At 35.5% G+C, this 16,994-nt stretch overlaps 2 protein-coding genes across 2 annotated transcripts in view; one reads left to right on the top strand and one right to left on the bottom strand.

Moving 5' to 3' along the window:
- Mesr6 (misexpression suppressor of ras 6) overlaps window positions 1-16,994 on the top strand; it is a 637,129-nt gene that overhangs the window by 10,796 nt on the left and 609,339 nt on the right. The window lies entirely within an intron of this gene.
- LOC143900779 (uncharacterized) overlaps window positions 1-16,994 on the bottom strand; it is a 103,943-nt gene that overhangs the window by 3,748 nt on the left and 83,201 nt on the right. The window contains exon 1 of the mRNA XM_077412486.1: window positions 402-921. Within this exon, the coding sequence (XP_077268612.1) occupies window positions 402-537 (136 nt within the window). The 5' untranslated portion in view covers window positions 538-921. Of the gene's footprint in view, window positions 1-401 lie in introns of the transcript that reaches the window.

Here is a 16,994-nt window from a genome sequence, read left to right on the forward strand (position 1 = left end):
TATTTTACTATTGTGATCAGTTACCAATGATTATTGATAGTTAATAATTTATATCAGCAATAAAATCATACGCGTATCATTGGATGTTATCACAATCTCTCTCTCTCTCTCTCTCTCTCTCTCTCTCTCTCTCTCTCTCTCTCTCTCTCTCTCTCTATCGTTGCTGTATTGTATATTTATAAATAGCACATTTACTCTTATTACGATTTGACGGATTAATTGAGTATGAACGCATATTATTACATTGACAAATGAATTGTTTAATATAATATATTTATAATAAATCTTTCCAGTCTCGATTTACACGATGATATTAACTACATATTAAATGAACTTATGCCACAAATGTTGTAACTGTAATATAATATTGCCAAAGGCCATGCGAAACTCGTATTTCTTACCTGCATTGCAATGGATTCTTAGGATCGCGTATTCATCCGCTTCGCTTTTAGATTCTTGAACGAAGATAGGTTTGTTGCCCGAAGGTCTGATCTGGATTATGATGATGACCGTGATGGCGATGAGGTTCGTGATCATGACTGATGGGTAGTGCGTGCATCTGTCTCCCGAATATACGCAATACTAACCAGTGTACACATTGCTCGGTTATTATCCGCGTATATATAAAGGATTTATATATACACACTATATGGAAAAAGATACATAATGCTCCTGACAAACTTATCACGTTGCTCTCTTGTTTAATGTTTTCCAATATATATTTTATGTTAATTTGCAAGATAATTTATTGAAAATTGTGAATCTAGATTGTAAAAGCAAATGCTGCAATAAGTCGTAAAGAACGCATAGATATTCTATATTGTTCTCTGTTTCTCAAACGTATATGCAATCATAGATAACAATTTAGGGCCATTTTTAGACTTAACGTTTTAACAATTATGTTGAAGTACATTCTTCACACATTTTCATCTTTCTTATATAGAAATGAGGATCTGTGCTCTTTTTTAATTGAGAGAATCTATTTTAAATATTATATTAATATAATATAATATATAATATAATATACAGTTGGAAATATTGATCTACATACTAGTTACATATTTTTAAAATTTTCTTCCATTAGAAATTCTTATTAGAAATTCTTGCATTCTTCGTTAGTTTGAAAAATGAGTGTGTATAGATAGCATATAAAAAAAAGATGTATAAAGAAGGTTGGGAATTGGTTAAGAACTTGCTTGGAGCGATAATCTCTGTTATTCATCCATGTCAGCGGTATTCAACGAATTACGATTTTTGCCACTTATCACAAGAGTAAAACGCGTGGAATTTTCCATTCATAAAAGCAGTAACGCATGATTGTAGCATAATAATCGTCCGGATACCGTGGACAAACTTTGTGTGTGTCTTCTGATCAACTTCAGCATATACATATACACGTATGTAAATAAAGGGAATACGCGCGATTATAATAAAATTCTTAGCCGTAGTTGAGCACGTTTATAGATGGTTGTTTTACGAATTCGCAGAATTTTGTTTTGCCTTATTTTATCTTCTGCATATACATATGCATGATTCAACAACTAGATAAAATATATACGTTCAACCGTCTCACACGTTTTCACCTACGTGTATGGCGGAAGATAGTTGGCAGCTGGATAACGCGCGTTAATCGCGCCCGCGTTTGAATTTCGCAAGCAGTCCCGTTTTTCTTCGCATTGCCGAGTTATTATACGCGCCGCGCCGCGTCAAAGCTCCGCGCCGGGAACACAAATATAGAAATCGCAAAATATGAGCCGGTTTAGCCGGCCTCTCTCGCGTTGATTCGTCGGGAGCGCGTTTGAATACGTCACGCCACAACGGGTTTACTACCTGATTTTAAGCGAGATCTCTTTGTCATAGGCAGCCTTGCAAGGCTGATATCGAGCGGGTCGAGCATACTTTAACTGACCGCAGAGAAAAATGTCTTCCCACTAGACCGCGAGGCAGAACCTAAGAATGTATGGCATTTGGTGGCACGTAAGTTTTAATGCGGGGCCGGCAATTCTATTTTTGCCCACCTTCCTCGTCGAGTGAAGCATTACCACGCTTATCCACGCTCGCACGTGTGTCACTGCTATCGAGGGCTTGCTTAAATACCGCTTGCGCGAGAGCGCGTATCCGGTTCTGCTTCTATTATTTCGCCAATGAGACGTATGATAAAATGCAGTCGCCACTTTATAATGGAACGCTGCCGGAGATTTTCCTCTTTGTGCGAGCCAACTACACCGCGCGATAAACATAATCTTTAAGTTTTTAAGTTATTTCAAACGACCAGCGGCAGCCTAGGGAGCTCTTTTCACGCTGGCATTATTATTAGACAGTTAAAGGAGCCTAATAACTGTTATTTTACGCTTTGCAGGAAAATATTTTCCCGAGACAATCCGCAATGTCGTATATATCTGCGAACATCAGAGACGCTCATTAGCGCCGCATCGACGTAGAGCTGGCGCGGCCTCAATAATGTCGCGGAGTCGCAAAGGGTTAATATTGGCTGACGAAAAATCTCGATTCCATTTCTGCCACCCGCGCGATTTCGCGCCACGCCGCCCGCGCCGTGCCGCGCCGTTGCGAAATCATAAAGCGCTCTATATTTTCATCTCACGCAAGAGCCACGTCGACCTGCTCGTCCACTGATATACGCGATGCATCGTCCGCGCGGTGCTGCATTCGCAGCGACGAAATTATACAGCGGATTATCTGACCATTCTGACCACGTGAGCGTGCGCGCGCGGTGCGCTGCATTGGCGGCGAATACGCGCCGGTTTTTGATCTCACCGCGACGATTTGTACCTGCGATCCACGATCCACGCGCAAGAAGAACGTGCACCTCTTCTCGCCGCGAGGGGAGAAAGGGAGACGGAGAAAGAGAGCGATCGAGGTGAAGAACGATTCCTTCGCGGCTTCCCTTGCAGCGACGCGACGGTTTCGCTGCCTCTTTTTACTCGCGTTCGCGGTACATAAGGCGACGAGAGAAGTCGCGAGAAATCAGCAGCCGTCTCTCAGCCGTTGACAAATAGTCAAGAGAGTCCGCGAAGTCGTCTTTCCCCTATACATACGTACGTACGTGCGTATGCGTATGGACTCGTGTCGCGTTTCCGTGCATGCTGCGCGCTCTCTCTCTCTTTTTTCTCTTTTCCTCTCTTTCTCTCTCTCTCTCACTCTCTTATTCGCGTGAGCGATTTTTTTTTCGCTCTCGCACGTTACAATGCGTGCATAATTGCCGGTGGGTGTCCCGCGTGTGAAGCGCAGCTGCGCGCATGCACATTCAGATGTCCGTCACGCGGGGACGTAGGCAGCCGATGCCACGGCGCGGCGCGAGATAAGATCGGCCCCGAGGCGCGATGATCGTATTTTTGGATCGGTTCTTATGATATTCGAGCGAGGGAGATAGATATGTAATTGTGCTTTTGCAATATCGTTCAGTTTATTCGCATGCGTATTCGTCTCAACGCTCTTCACCTCCTTTTTCCCTAATCATACCTTATTATTTTTTCTTAATCATCTTATTATTTTAACCCCTTAAAGATCGGCATCGTGAAACCGCGTAGTTTCACGTGGCTTATATATCGCCAGTTGACCCGAAAAGGTTGAAGAATTTTTTTGCAATTATTTGGTTGGGGTATAATTTTGTGCGTGTTGTACGAATTATGTATCGTAATATATTTTTTACTACTGCTATTACTTATAATTGACCAAAGTATCTCTAACTCTTACTGCATTGCTCTACTTACGAAACAGCTTCTATATAAGGAATATATAAAATCATCCTGCAAATGGCTTTCCTCTTTTTACTTATTACTGATGGTCAAGTTATACATATATGTTGCTTGGTAACGTATTAAGAGAAGCAGTCTATCTTTTTATTCATTTCATGTGTTAGAAAGAAGTACACTTTATGAGAGAGTACTATATACATTTTGAATAAATTAACGGCATGAAGCTACATCCAAGCGTATAGTTCACCACAATTTCACTATAATTTTTCAACGATTGTATTTTAGTTTGCATGTTTTACGCGAAAATTTATTTTCTTGTTTTGAGTGCAGTTGTAACTGCAGATCTTCGTTACTGATAATTTGCGGATGAATAAATATCCCGACGACAAGCGGTCACGCATTCGGCAATGATGATGACGTAGTATCACCGCTCTCTTCTAACCCGACTAATAAATTTCGCATTATTCTGGATGATTTATAATCACCTTCTCGTTACGAGTGTATTATGTCGTGCAAATTTTGAATTCTTCTCGTTGCAATCTCATGCACACTCTCGAGGGAGGAAAAGCGCAATATGTGCAGAGTAGGTTCTACATTAGGACTCTGAAGAGTCCGAATTTCGAAATTAGTTTCGAACATATCAAATCTTCATCCTCGAGCTTATATTTAAAGATATAACGTGAAAATTATATGTTTAAAATAGAACTTAATTTGTAACCTGTTATTGGAAACTTTTGTATGTTAATTGAGATACTTTTGGGAGTAACTTTTGTTTAAGTCATCACATTATATATAGATCTTCTTAAACAAAATAACTTTTATTTAAAAAATCTTTTTATAACTCTATTATTGTCAAAAATATCTGAGTGTGTATGCAACATTAAATCAAACATACCTATACTATAATAGATATAAAGATATTAGAAAATAATTCTAAACTGCTTTTAAAAAAAAAAAAAATGATTATACATTTCCTGTATTTCTCTATATTTAGATTTCCATGTTTGCTACAAAAAATTTTTCGGCAGTTTCTTTAAATTCGTTTCTGTTGCAAAAACAAGAGATGAATGTATAGGAGGGAATAATGCATAGGTCTTTGCATCTTTGTGATAAAGCATAGAGAAAATCACTTTATCGCCTTTCAAAAATTTCATAATTTCAGAATTAGATATTACGAACTGCATAATTGTCGTATGTCATGCTTAGTTCTGTGTTTGTCTTCTTTTTATCAATTAAAAATGAAGAAAAAATTTTTGCTATACATTCTAATTTGTGTATAGCAACTATAAAGGTGCCTTTTCATGCTGACGCTCGACGCTTGATTTAAGCGTCAAAACTGATCACGTGACCATCTTCATCGGTAAGAAGACGAAATAGCATCAAATATGCGAGCGTCGAAACAAGCAATTGACTGAAACGAGCGTCAAGCGTCAAAGCTGAACACAGTTGAGCTTTTGCCATTTGACGCTGGAATTGAAAAAATTATCACACGTCGAGCGTCAGCATGAAAAGGCATCAACGGCTACATCACGCGATTTATATTTCTGCCGTGAATTTGCTCATAAACATCAATCTTTTGTTCCGTATAATTACTCGGTTGCACCGACATGCGGTATGCGTGACACAAAATTAGTTCTAGGCTCGCGCATTTTAAAACGATCTCCACTTCTGTTTGCGGAATATACGAGCTACTATTAATAATAATTACGACGCAGCGCTACGTTACGTAGAATGTATGATGCCGCCATTAGCGGCTGACAGCTCGGCTGACGGCTCGCATCTGTGCCTTGTGCATAATTTCCTGTAACTTAAAACAACGTTTATGACAACAAGGAAAGTGACATACCGTACGTCTTCACTATACCCTTCCGCGACGGAATTTACTCCATCATGCCACTTCACTTAGCATTCAGCGCTCGTATTCCAAACAAAAAGTTAATGAAGGATGCTGGCGTCCTATTTTGATGCGAGAAATGAGTGATTATGCCGTCAAAATTATTTCCTGGAAACGACTGCTAGGCCATGGATCGTAAAACGTTTGAACGACGTTTAATTGAAAGTGAATAATTAATTCAATTAGCTTCATGTATTTGATATTGAATCTGAGAGGCAATCTGTAATCTTCATCGTGCAAACGCTGTTATTGAAGGGAATATTGCCATGTCTATAATTTTATACATAGATTATTTCGTAATTCTTTATTTTTTTTTACTTTGTATATAAATCATGATTGTTCATAAATATATACTGATATATTTATTAATATTTTTCTCTTTGTATTTGTGCCTTTATAATCTGAATACAAAATATATTAGAAATATTTTTATAATATATAATTAGACATTTTATTTGAATCATTGTTGAATTTGAACACAATCTACACACAGAAACTAATAATATTATATATCTGTAAAAAAAATTCTATAATAATATTATATACATAAATATTAAATCTATTAAAGAAATGGAATATTAGTTGTCAGATTAAGAACCGCTTGATATGTTTTGCGAACGGAGATTAACATAGATGCAAATAAGCTTCAACATTTAGTGGAGTCATGACATCTCGAGCATTCGTGAACGGAGCATTAAATCTGCAATACGCGGATATAACACTCCTCGTGTAACGTGTTACGTAAATAAACTTCACAGTACCTCACTTGAGAGATTTATGTTTGCGTCTTCTTTACAACGAGCATGTGAGAACTTTTGCTATAGCGACGGCTAAAAACTTAATAAACTGTGTATACGTATACGCCCTAGGTTGATTATAAATAGCAAATGGTTATTTATCACGATATTATATATATAAAAAAGGACAATTTCTTTTCGTATATATTTTTACAATAAGCATATGACTTTTAAGACTAAGCGAAGAGACATGATGGAGATAGAGGAAAAAAAATTATTTTTCGTTTACGATAAGTATATTATGTTAGGTTTGTCTCGCAATCTGCATTTTCAAGAAAATTTCGCGGTCGACTTTTAAGATGTTACACAGAAAAGAAAATCGAAGTACATTATAATCTCTATCACACAATATTATTACACGCTTGTTATCATGCAGGGTACATTTTCTTCGCATTTCAAACACACACATATATATATATATATATATAGCTGGACAGCGGTACTGAATAAATAAATGCATCCTTGAGGAGGCAAGCGATGACACACGGCGTAGAGAGAAAATCTCGTTCATATGTACGTGGGTGAGGCGACAATATACGTCTGTTGAAGTTGGCACGGCAAGACGAATCGGCAAGGCTTTGACAAACAATCCGCCTTATCTCGTAGGCGGGATGCGATCGTTGGTTACTCACCACGTTGCTCGGCTTGGTCGTACATACCCGCGCCCGCGTATACGTATTGCGAGGGGAGAAGGACGACGCTCGAGGAACTAAACGTCCGTGCGGTGGTTAGCACCAGGACGCTAAACCATCCGCGACACAAGTATTCGATTAACCCCGTGAACTGCGTTTCGCGCGAATAAATTATTCTTAATTTGCTTACCGATTCGGTGTCCTCTGTGTATTGCCATTCTTTGCCATTCTTCTTTCCAGTACCAGTGGTAATAAGATACACGGCAGATTTGTCATTGTCGTTGAATTATCAGTGAACAGTGGACTAAATCATGTCAGAGAACAGCAATTCTCTCGTTGCTATCTATCGTTTTTCTCTTTTAAGAATAATTATGAATTAACTTTTGAAAATATATTCAAAAATATGTGAGACCCAGAATGATTTAAAATCTTTCTTTTACATGAAGATTATGTTTTTATATTTAAAATATTTACGGATTAAAATATTGGTTATATATAAATATTTATATCAATTATGATCTTAAAATATAACATTTTTTATTGCAATAAAATAATTTTGTATTATTTTGAAAATTACTATAAATCTTTGAAAACAGAATTTGACAAAACCTACGCATAAAACAAAAACTATTTATGAAATATTTTTTAATCTGTTTTTAATAATTATATTCTCTAATTATACTAATCTATACTTTAATCTTTTTCACTGGTGCAATATAGAATTGCACCAGTAATTTTAAAATCATAAGAAAACGATTTGATGTATTCGTTTATGTTTTAATGTAATTTTTTGAAAAAAAAGTAAAATTTTAAAATCTTGCTCTTATTCATCTTCTTTCGGTATAATAACTCTCTGACCGCATCCTTGCTTGATGATTCCCTAGGGATACGATCATCGTTAACTACTCTCTGAGAACAAAAATGAACGAACGTTGCTACTCTATCGTTGTACTTTGTCATTAACTTTTCTCTATCGCAACGAGCGGGTGCTTTTTCCTGCATGACCGATGTCGGACCGTATAACTGTTTGAATACGGGATTTATTTCTTGAGCGCATTAGCCTTTTCCGCCGTGCCAGGAGACGTGGTTTTTCCGCTCTCGGACTCGATGCGATTATACGATCGGGCATAAGACTGCCTGCGTGATTCTCGAATAGGCGACGGTGACGAATCGACTCTGGCCTTTCGCGGAGCGCCCGGTATTTATCGCGGTGCCTCGTGAGCACGCGATGGCCCGGCGTGGCGTGCAATTAATTAAGGAAAATTCGCAGTAATTGATCGCCATCCCGCTTTGCCACTCAAGTTTCTCTAAGCGCATAATACTGCCCGCGTTAAAGTTCCGGGAATGGGCGATAGTGTGCACGAGCACCGCGTGAATTGCGAATTGAATACGCGCAATTATATCGGCGTACGTATTACTATACACGTATAATCGATCAATCGTGCGCTATGAGAGGTACATTTAAATAAAAGTTTATTTGTTTTAATACATATCACACACCGTAGAGCTTTACATACATTTCTATTACGAATTATTATGCCAAACGTACAAATGTTTTTTTATGTGGATGTGTGTGATTGTTTATTATATATTTACTATAGTTTAATTGAAAGTTTCTTACGATAAACTGTGATTAAAGTATATATGACTAAAACGTAATTTATATTTCATATGTACAAAAGTGCGGTATATAGGTATTAAATTGTGTACAAAAGACAAAAGTGTCGATAGGAAGTAAATTAATAAATTAATAAATATGTCATAAATTGAGATACATTAGAGAGAGAGACAGGTATAACGTATGTCATACAAATAGATTTGCATCAGTGAATAAAATTTATTAGTCTAATATATACATATGATTTCTGTTTTATTCTTTTCTTCTGTCTTTCTTCCTCTCTCTTTCTTTCTCCCTCCCTTATTTTTTTCTTTGTGTCTTTTGAAAATTTATTCCAAATTAACGCAACATTAAATATGTGTTAAACATATCAATTACATTACAATACAGTATAATAGGACTGAAGTATCATTGATGATAATGAGATTCGGCAGAAAATTTTTATTTCGATTGCCGTGAGAAAATTCAAAATTCCAAGTGAAATAATTGGTTGCCTGCGACGCGACGGTCAGAGTTGTTTTTACGTACTTATCTACGAATGGCATAATGACAAGAGCATCATAACGACATTTAATTTTTTCTTTCGAGTCTTCAGACCGATCGGTACCACCTGTCGGTTACTCTCGCCTTACGGTTCGAGCCGGGTGGCGGGTAGGATACATCGCGATAAAAGCGACGCGCCAAATACGGATCAGCCGTTCAGGACGTAAAGCTTGTTTTGAGGAATCATTAGAGATAAAATAGGAAAAAAAAATGAATACATATATCCTTCTTTTGCTATCTGATTGCAACCAGTCATGTGTGTACCCTTATGTTGCTACCTACTTCCAAGTAGGAATTTAAATGTATTTTTTCCGGCGTATGACGCGCGCGCGCGCGTGATCTACTTCAGAAAAATTATCTAGCTCAGACGTGGTGAGATCGAGAAAAATTATATATTGTGATCCAAAAGCTACTTCAGAAGTTATATCCTTTTAAAAAACAAAGTTTGAAATATATCTTGAATGAATGAGAATCAGATGCGGCGAACGAATCAGATATTTAACGATTTAGTTTATATTTAGCTGTAATTGAAACAATGCGCGAAAATCGCTAAAATTGTATTAACTATTGACATATATACATAGAAAATTAGCGATTGAGAATTTGCAATAATGGCAATTCATAAATTTTCAATTTGTGAATTAGTGAATTAGAAAATGTCGGGGAAAGGGATAATGATGACACAGATATATATAATTACACGGGTTATAATGTATTTGCTTAATCAATATGTATTTATCGAAATGATAAATTAACACACATTGCCCCAAATAACAAAATTACAGGTGGCGCCTTTAGGCGGATGGTGCTATCCATATGACATCCCGCTAATCGGCAGATGATGCTGAATAAGCATAATTAAACATTCATGGTGTCGTCGTGGACAGACACACTCGAATTTCAGCGAAAGTAACGGTTATTACGATCCTTATCGATCCTTTGGGCAAAAGTGGGTCACATATACGTACAGGATTGTTAATTGTAAAAATTAGTAACAATTAATGCAAACGTTAAACTTTGTTAATCGTTTCCTATATTAGATAAATAGATGAATGTTGCCTGTTAGTACTGGCTATTACTAGAATTACTCTGAATACGACATTAGAAGAACAGAAGCTTATAAAAGAATAAGAATTGACACCTGTCAACGATTTCACACTTTTCATTTTTGCAGAAACTTCGTTATTTTATTACACTAATTTGTGCAGTGCAAATATATTTAAGTTAAATAACTATACAGGCAGCAGAGAGTTTAACACGTGCATTTATAGAAATTATCCACACACAGACGATTATAGTTTTATTCGATATTGTATACATCTTTAATTACACGTGAAAAATTAATTATAAAATTATTCCTGTCACGCATATGTGGATATCATGAGAAGCATATGTAAGCGTGACCTACGCAAATGTATCAATTAATACTCGAGTGTACGTTGATGCACGCCACAAGACACGTACGTGACATATTGTTACTCCGCAAAGATGATAATTTTTTTTCATTTTATTATTAGGAATCGGGATTACGAAAAATCGTTGCTTGATCATGCTATAGAACCATTTGATATTTACCGATTTTTCCTGCTCTTTTCACACATTTCCATTTGTAAAACTAATGCGAATTTGTCTTGCCGCTCTTTGACCCGCGTTTCACACTACTAATTGCTAAAAATCACATGCGTACATACAAAATAAATTAATTCATGTTGTTTATATTTACCGTAGTTTTTATGTTAATTCAAGTGACATTGTTTGCTAATATTAATTGACGCAGCCCTGACACATTAATTAGAATGAAAATAATATTTTATTGCATATAGTGCTATCGAATCATTAATATAATATGATATCTTAATTCACATTTGTTGCGAATAGAATGACGGGAGACGTTTCTTCATCTGCAATGTGATATAAGCACGAATACAATTTACCATAATTTAGCGTATCTGCTTGCGCCGTTTACATGATTAGATATCGATCGGGAATCGGGACAGACAATGCAGCATGTTTTTACATGCATTCTGCAATTCATTTATATTCAATGCGTTTGCAAGTATTACGTGCGCACTCAGGCAAATAAGATTACTCGACAAAGAGAAGAGATACTTTACTTTTAGTTTACTCTTATACAGTTTGAAAAATGTCTTTGTTATTAAATTGGATTTTGTTCTTAAATATCGCGATGTTACATTTGAAACTAATAATAACAAAAATAGAAAGTAATAGTAAAAATTAATAATAATTTTAATCGAATTATGAATGTCGAATATTTAATTTATATATAATTTACTATGTTCTGCATACCTTTTTTTTAAATTATGGTCACAGTTATGATGTTAACGAAAAAATTTAGTTTTTTGCTAAATTACCCAATAGATCTCTCCTCTCGTTTAAAAGATATATCGAATAAATCGAGAAAAACTGAAAATCAGAAAATACAATAGATTAGTTTGTGATTAATAATTATAATTATATCATAAGGCGTGCATCTATAACTAAAGGAATACAATTTTGATTATTTATTTTAAACTTTATTTTCTATTCTGTATTTATACGTGATGTTAATTTGTAAAAAAAGAACGCAAAACGGTCTCTATCTCGGGGTTAGTTTCTATTAAGTAGAGAAGCAATTATTTATTAAGAAAGGTTACATTTTACTCGCCGACAATGGTTGCAAGTGCGCTTTGAATAGCTATCGGAGACAATGCCTGAAGTCGACTTTTAATGTCAGAAGGGCGAGCGATGCATAATTTATTGGAACCGATTTCACACCGCAGCTTCTGCGCGATATTCGAGACAATCCTTGCTTCTAAGAACCAATAGATCAATCGAGATGGTTAAATTCTAAACATGTTTGTTCAAGAACTTTGTTCTGCAAAAGGTTATATGCAAAAGGTAAAATTAAGTTATCTTGTGCCTTAACTTTAACATAAAAAACCAAATTAGTATTGATCATAGTGTAGTAAAAACAATTTATATTTATTATATTTATAATTATATTTTTGGCATATACCTAGTTTGTATTTAATAATTGCATTATTATCTCGGATGATTTAAAAAATATTTCACAAGAAGTTATTAGAAAATGTTTGCTATAGATGTAAGATAAATTAATGTTGTTTAACGGGATGAAAAAATTTTCTGAAGAGAATTATGGTAGTAATAAGAACTATTCTCGTCCGAGACTGCAAATTAATTGAAGATGGCCACAATTATACGTAATGAAAGGGAATGTTTCAATTACCTCGTTTTTAAGAATGCTGTTACTGTTGGGTATGTTCCTTAATCGCAATTAAGCGACTGCGAAAGTAATTAAGGCCGAAGACCGCTTATACCAAGTGCAGAAATGAAGAAAGGGTTCGACGCTTAAAAAAAAGAGGCAAAAGTGAATAAGATGGTTAGTCAGGCGAACCTTGCAATTAAAGTATCTCGATTAAATGTTTTCGTCTGCCAATTATCTTCGAGAGATTGCACGGAGAGATGAAGTATTCGTCATTCTTAATATTCTTATCGATGCTATATAGGATATCGTGTTTCATATAACTGAAAGTGACGTAGCTGCTTGTATGACGATGTTAAATCAGTTTCCGCGTTAAATATTCTTTGTAAAATATTTATAATTTTTTAATAATCTGCCAAATGACAACAGATTGTTAAGTTAATACAATATTTTTTTTATTGTGTCTTTTTACTTTTTTCGCGTGTGAATGTGTTATCTTATGAAAATGTGAATAGGATGTCTTAAGGAAGCGATATTTTTCGAGAATCTCGACAGTATAGTTAACGCTGAATCGTTGAACAAATCGCACGGCCCACGAAAAGGAGAAAGAGAAACTGTGTGCAGTTGTTCCCTTATAAAACAAAGGGAATAACTTGCATACCTAAGTATTCTGGTCCCTAATTAAACGATAAACGGTATAGGGTATTGCTGACCGGAAGTGTCGTGAATCCATGCGAATAAATGCGGCACAATGGCATTGGCCAGATAGATCTTCGGCCGCGCGATCTACGTTCTTTTATTTTCTTGTGTACCGGATACGAATACGACTGGTATCGACTAGAAGAATCCGTCGTGTATCAAAATTATGGCTTCCTCCCATTTTTTAGACTCGGCTTACCTTAATATATATGTACCTTCTTTCTTTTCTGATTCTCAATCTGTTTTCCGTTTAGGGCGCTCTCTTGATACTTTTATTAACCAGTTTTTATCCTTTAGATAATAAACACACACATTTTTTAGTATAAAATAAGATTGTATGGTTGTCCTTTTAATCTAAAATTGCTAATGCAATATTGTTCTTTCTTTATTCTTTAATTTTTTCCAGAATTCTACGTATTTTCTAAATATTTCTCTAAACAGACTTTCTCATATCAGATCATACATGACATACATACCAGATCATCAATAAGATATTGATTATTTTATATCATATGTATTTAAATATATTTTGCACAAAGCATAAAATTTTCGACAACACTTGTAAATAATATTAATTTAATTATACATATAATTGTTATATATGCAAGCTCTAATTGTGCAAATAAGATATGATAATTATTGTGAAGAATAGAGTCTATCATGCCATTCGTTAACGCATATATTCATATATATTAATATTATTTAATAAACAATAAGAATCATAATAATAAAAGATGTAACCGATCAAAATTATAATTTGAATATAACATTTGAATATAAAATTTACGATATACGCGTTATTTTTCTCATATCTTATTTTATAACGACACCGACAAATTTCATACCTGAATTTTGTAACCTGATATGTGACAACATTACGGATCCACTTATGCGTCATTCTCCCAGTTACGTTGCTAATCAGCGCGGTAGTGGTGTCGACAAAATGAATCTGGTATGAGATCTTCGCAGGCGATAACTGTTTGAATTCATTACCACGTATAAAATACAAGATTAATTGTGATGATACTTTTTTCGTCCGTTCTCGGAACACACCGGCCACCTTTTCGCGTTCTATTCATTGTCTACTCAAGCTGGAACGACGGTATATACCTATATAGCGAGACCAGGCGAACCGCCGCGCTCGTTTTGTCTCGGTCTGACGACCGCGGTTGCAGCGTCGACGACGATAAAACACACAAAGATCTCCGATTATGATGTCCTTTGCGCCGTACACCTGCCTGACAGCTCTCTATTTTCTGATATATCGGCTGATCGCATCGACATCGCGTCGCACCGGCATGCACGGCGATCGTTAAACGCTGTATCGAAACTCGAAACTGAAAGAGTAGATAAAAATTCGCCCGCTGGCGAATTTTGAAGCGCAACCGAGAAGGGGGCCTAATATTATGCGCAATGCACAATTATGCATTTTATTAAACTAGCGGGTAGGCCAGCGCTTTTTAGAATTCATCCCTCTTTGCCTATACGAATCTGCCAATTATATCGGCATCAGGAACGATTAGTCTCGAAATTAGATGATTGGAGGGGAGATACATTGTCTTCAAGTGTCATTATCCGAAAATTATGGCGCTCTTATATTCGTACAACTGTATACGAAAAATAACACGTTGGAATAGTTACTTGAGTTTTAATAGCAGCAATCTTTCAATAATTTCAAGATATTAATCTTTCACTTAATTTTACTCATCGAGAGAGATGCATTAGCGCAATCTTCTAATTGTAATAATTTCGCAAATTCTTCTATCTTTTATTTTTTTTGTCAATTTAACTTCTTCATGTTATGATCTTTTTATTTCAACGAAATACTTGAGTGTGTTCTATATGAAATTGCTATTAAAAGTACGTTAAATGAAGACTATACATTAAATACGGTAGAAATAGAGCATGAAATTGTGGTGCAACTTTTGGGAAATAGCGTAACAAACAAGTCGTATAGTCGTGTTTAATGGAATATTAAGAGTTGAAAAATATATATATTACGATAATATCTATGTGCTCGATGGTATTTTATATAGCTGCATTAAAGTAAAATACAGATAGCATACGAAAGTGCGTTGCCGCGGAAGTCCATAATTTAAAAATATAGCGTTGCAGATTTTAAGCATCCGTAGAACCGCCCTAATTAGTCTACCTACACGTTCATTAAACGTAAAAAAAACCATCGATTTCCGCGTCTGTTTTATAGCGTATAAGATACAATGTCGCTCTTTATTAGGTCCGAGGATAAAATTATAATGACACTTGCAAACGATATCACTATATGTAAACGACACTTAACTTCTTCATTAATCATCTCGTGTAGTTTCAAAGAAATATATGTTGCATATCGTATCATAAAATCGCTATCATAATATGCAAGATCATTTTGTGATCTCACATTATTCTTTAATTTTAATCATAATGAATTTCATAAACAATTTTGCAAATGCGGTTTTGAATGTAATTTATCTTTGCATTGTATCTATAGTTGTCTAATTCTGAATATATTGTTAATTTTTGATAAATAAATATTTAATAAGCTGACTATACCTATTATTAAAGAATGCAATTTTTAGTCGAAATTAATCATGAGTGATGTTATATTAATCAATTTATTTTATAAAATTTTTTATTAACGAATTTTGCAAAGTTTCGCGATTAATGACGTAGTTTATTTTTCTCATTGTAACAGAAATTTGTGTATTGTAGAAAAAATATCTATAAAATAATTACTCACAATTACTATCGAAATGTCGGAAAGCTTTTTGTGATCAGATTGATATACATATACGTATAAGCTCGCGAATATAAAACAATTACATTCTTGAGATGTCATAGGTCGGTATTCACAGTCGGATCTTATATTTAAGACCGTCTTCGGGAAATGGTGAAGTTTTCTTGTGCAAGGGCAACGTGTACGGCATAGCCGGTTGTCATAAATAGATATGTGTATAGAAGACGCTGAAGGAATGGCGCACAGAGGAGCGCTCAGGGAAACGGCAATTTATCGAAGAGCGCCAGTGGCTCTAATATTCTTTAATAGATATTCTATAGCCTGATTGGGGTACTTCAGATGGCTAGCACAACCCTAAATGCCGGCACTATAGCGGCGTTCCGTGTGTGCTTGAAACTTCGGTCGGCGAACGCGTACTATTAGAGGCTCGACGTGCCGTTTTACTGCGCAGTAAATGCAGGTATATAAGGCAGGACTTTTAAATTCACTTACGCCGCGGCTATATATACCGTTGGAATTAAAACACGAGCTTTATTGCGCCTGATCGGTTTTCTGTCTCGCTTAGTTATCCTCGACTTTTCGTTTCAGGGCGAAATAGATGATTGTGCGACCGCAAGAAAGTCGGAAGAAAGGAAATTGTCGCGTCCATTTTTTTTTGGGTTAATTGATGAATCTACATTGTGGTCCTTAAAAACAGTGCAAGATGCGATAATTCATAAAACAGCGCAATTTCTAGCATTAGTCTAAAAAAGGAATAATTTAAGCGTTAAGTAATTTTGTAACTATAAAATATGTGGGAGGATAGTTCGTAAATATCATAATTGAAAGATCAATCACTAATTTGTTGGGGGCAATTATTTTTTGGAGAAAAAAGCTTTTAAATAATTAATAATAATCGATAACTGTATTTAGTAACATTATCTATTGATAGGATATGGATGCAAACGAACAGTCCAAGTATATCCATCGACCTTTGAGAGATACATTAATTTTAGAAATATGGTCGAACATTTTTATCATTCGTCAAGGAGCCTTGATACATGCTGCAAGCTTTTTGCACAAGATATAGGCATTGACTTTAAAGCGTTAATAATGCCTGCGTTTCGTCAACGTCATGCAAATGTATATTCCGCGCGGC

The sequence above is a fragment of the Temnothorax americanus genome, unplaced genomic scaffold (assembly GCF_048541705.1).
Source record: "Temnothorax americanus isolate GAGA-0224 unplaced genomic scaffold, ASM4854170v1 Scaffold30, whole genome shotgun sequence".
NCBI classification, from domain to species: domain Eukaryota; kingdom Metazoa; phylum Arthropoda; class Insecta; order Hymenoptera; family Formicidae; genus Temnothorax; species Temnothorax americanus.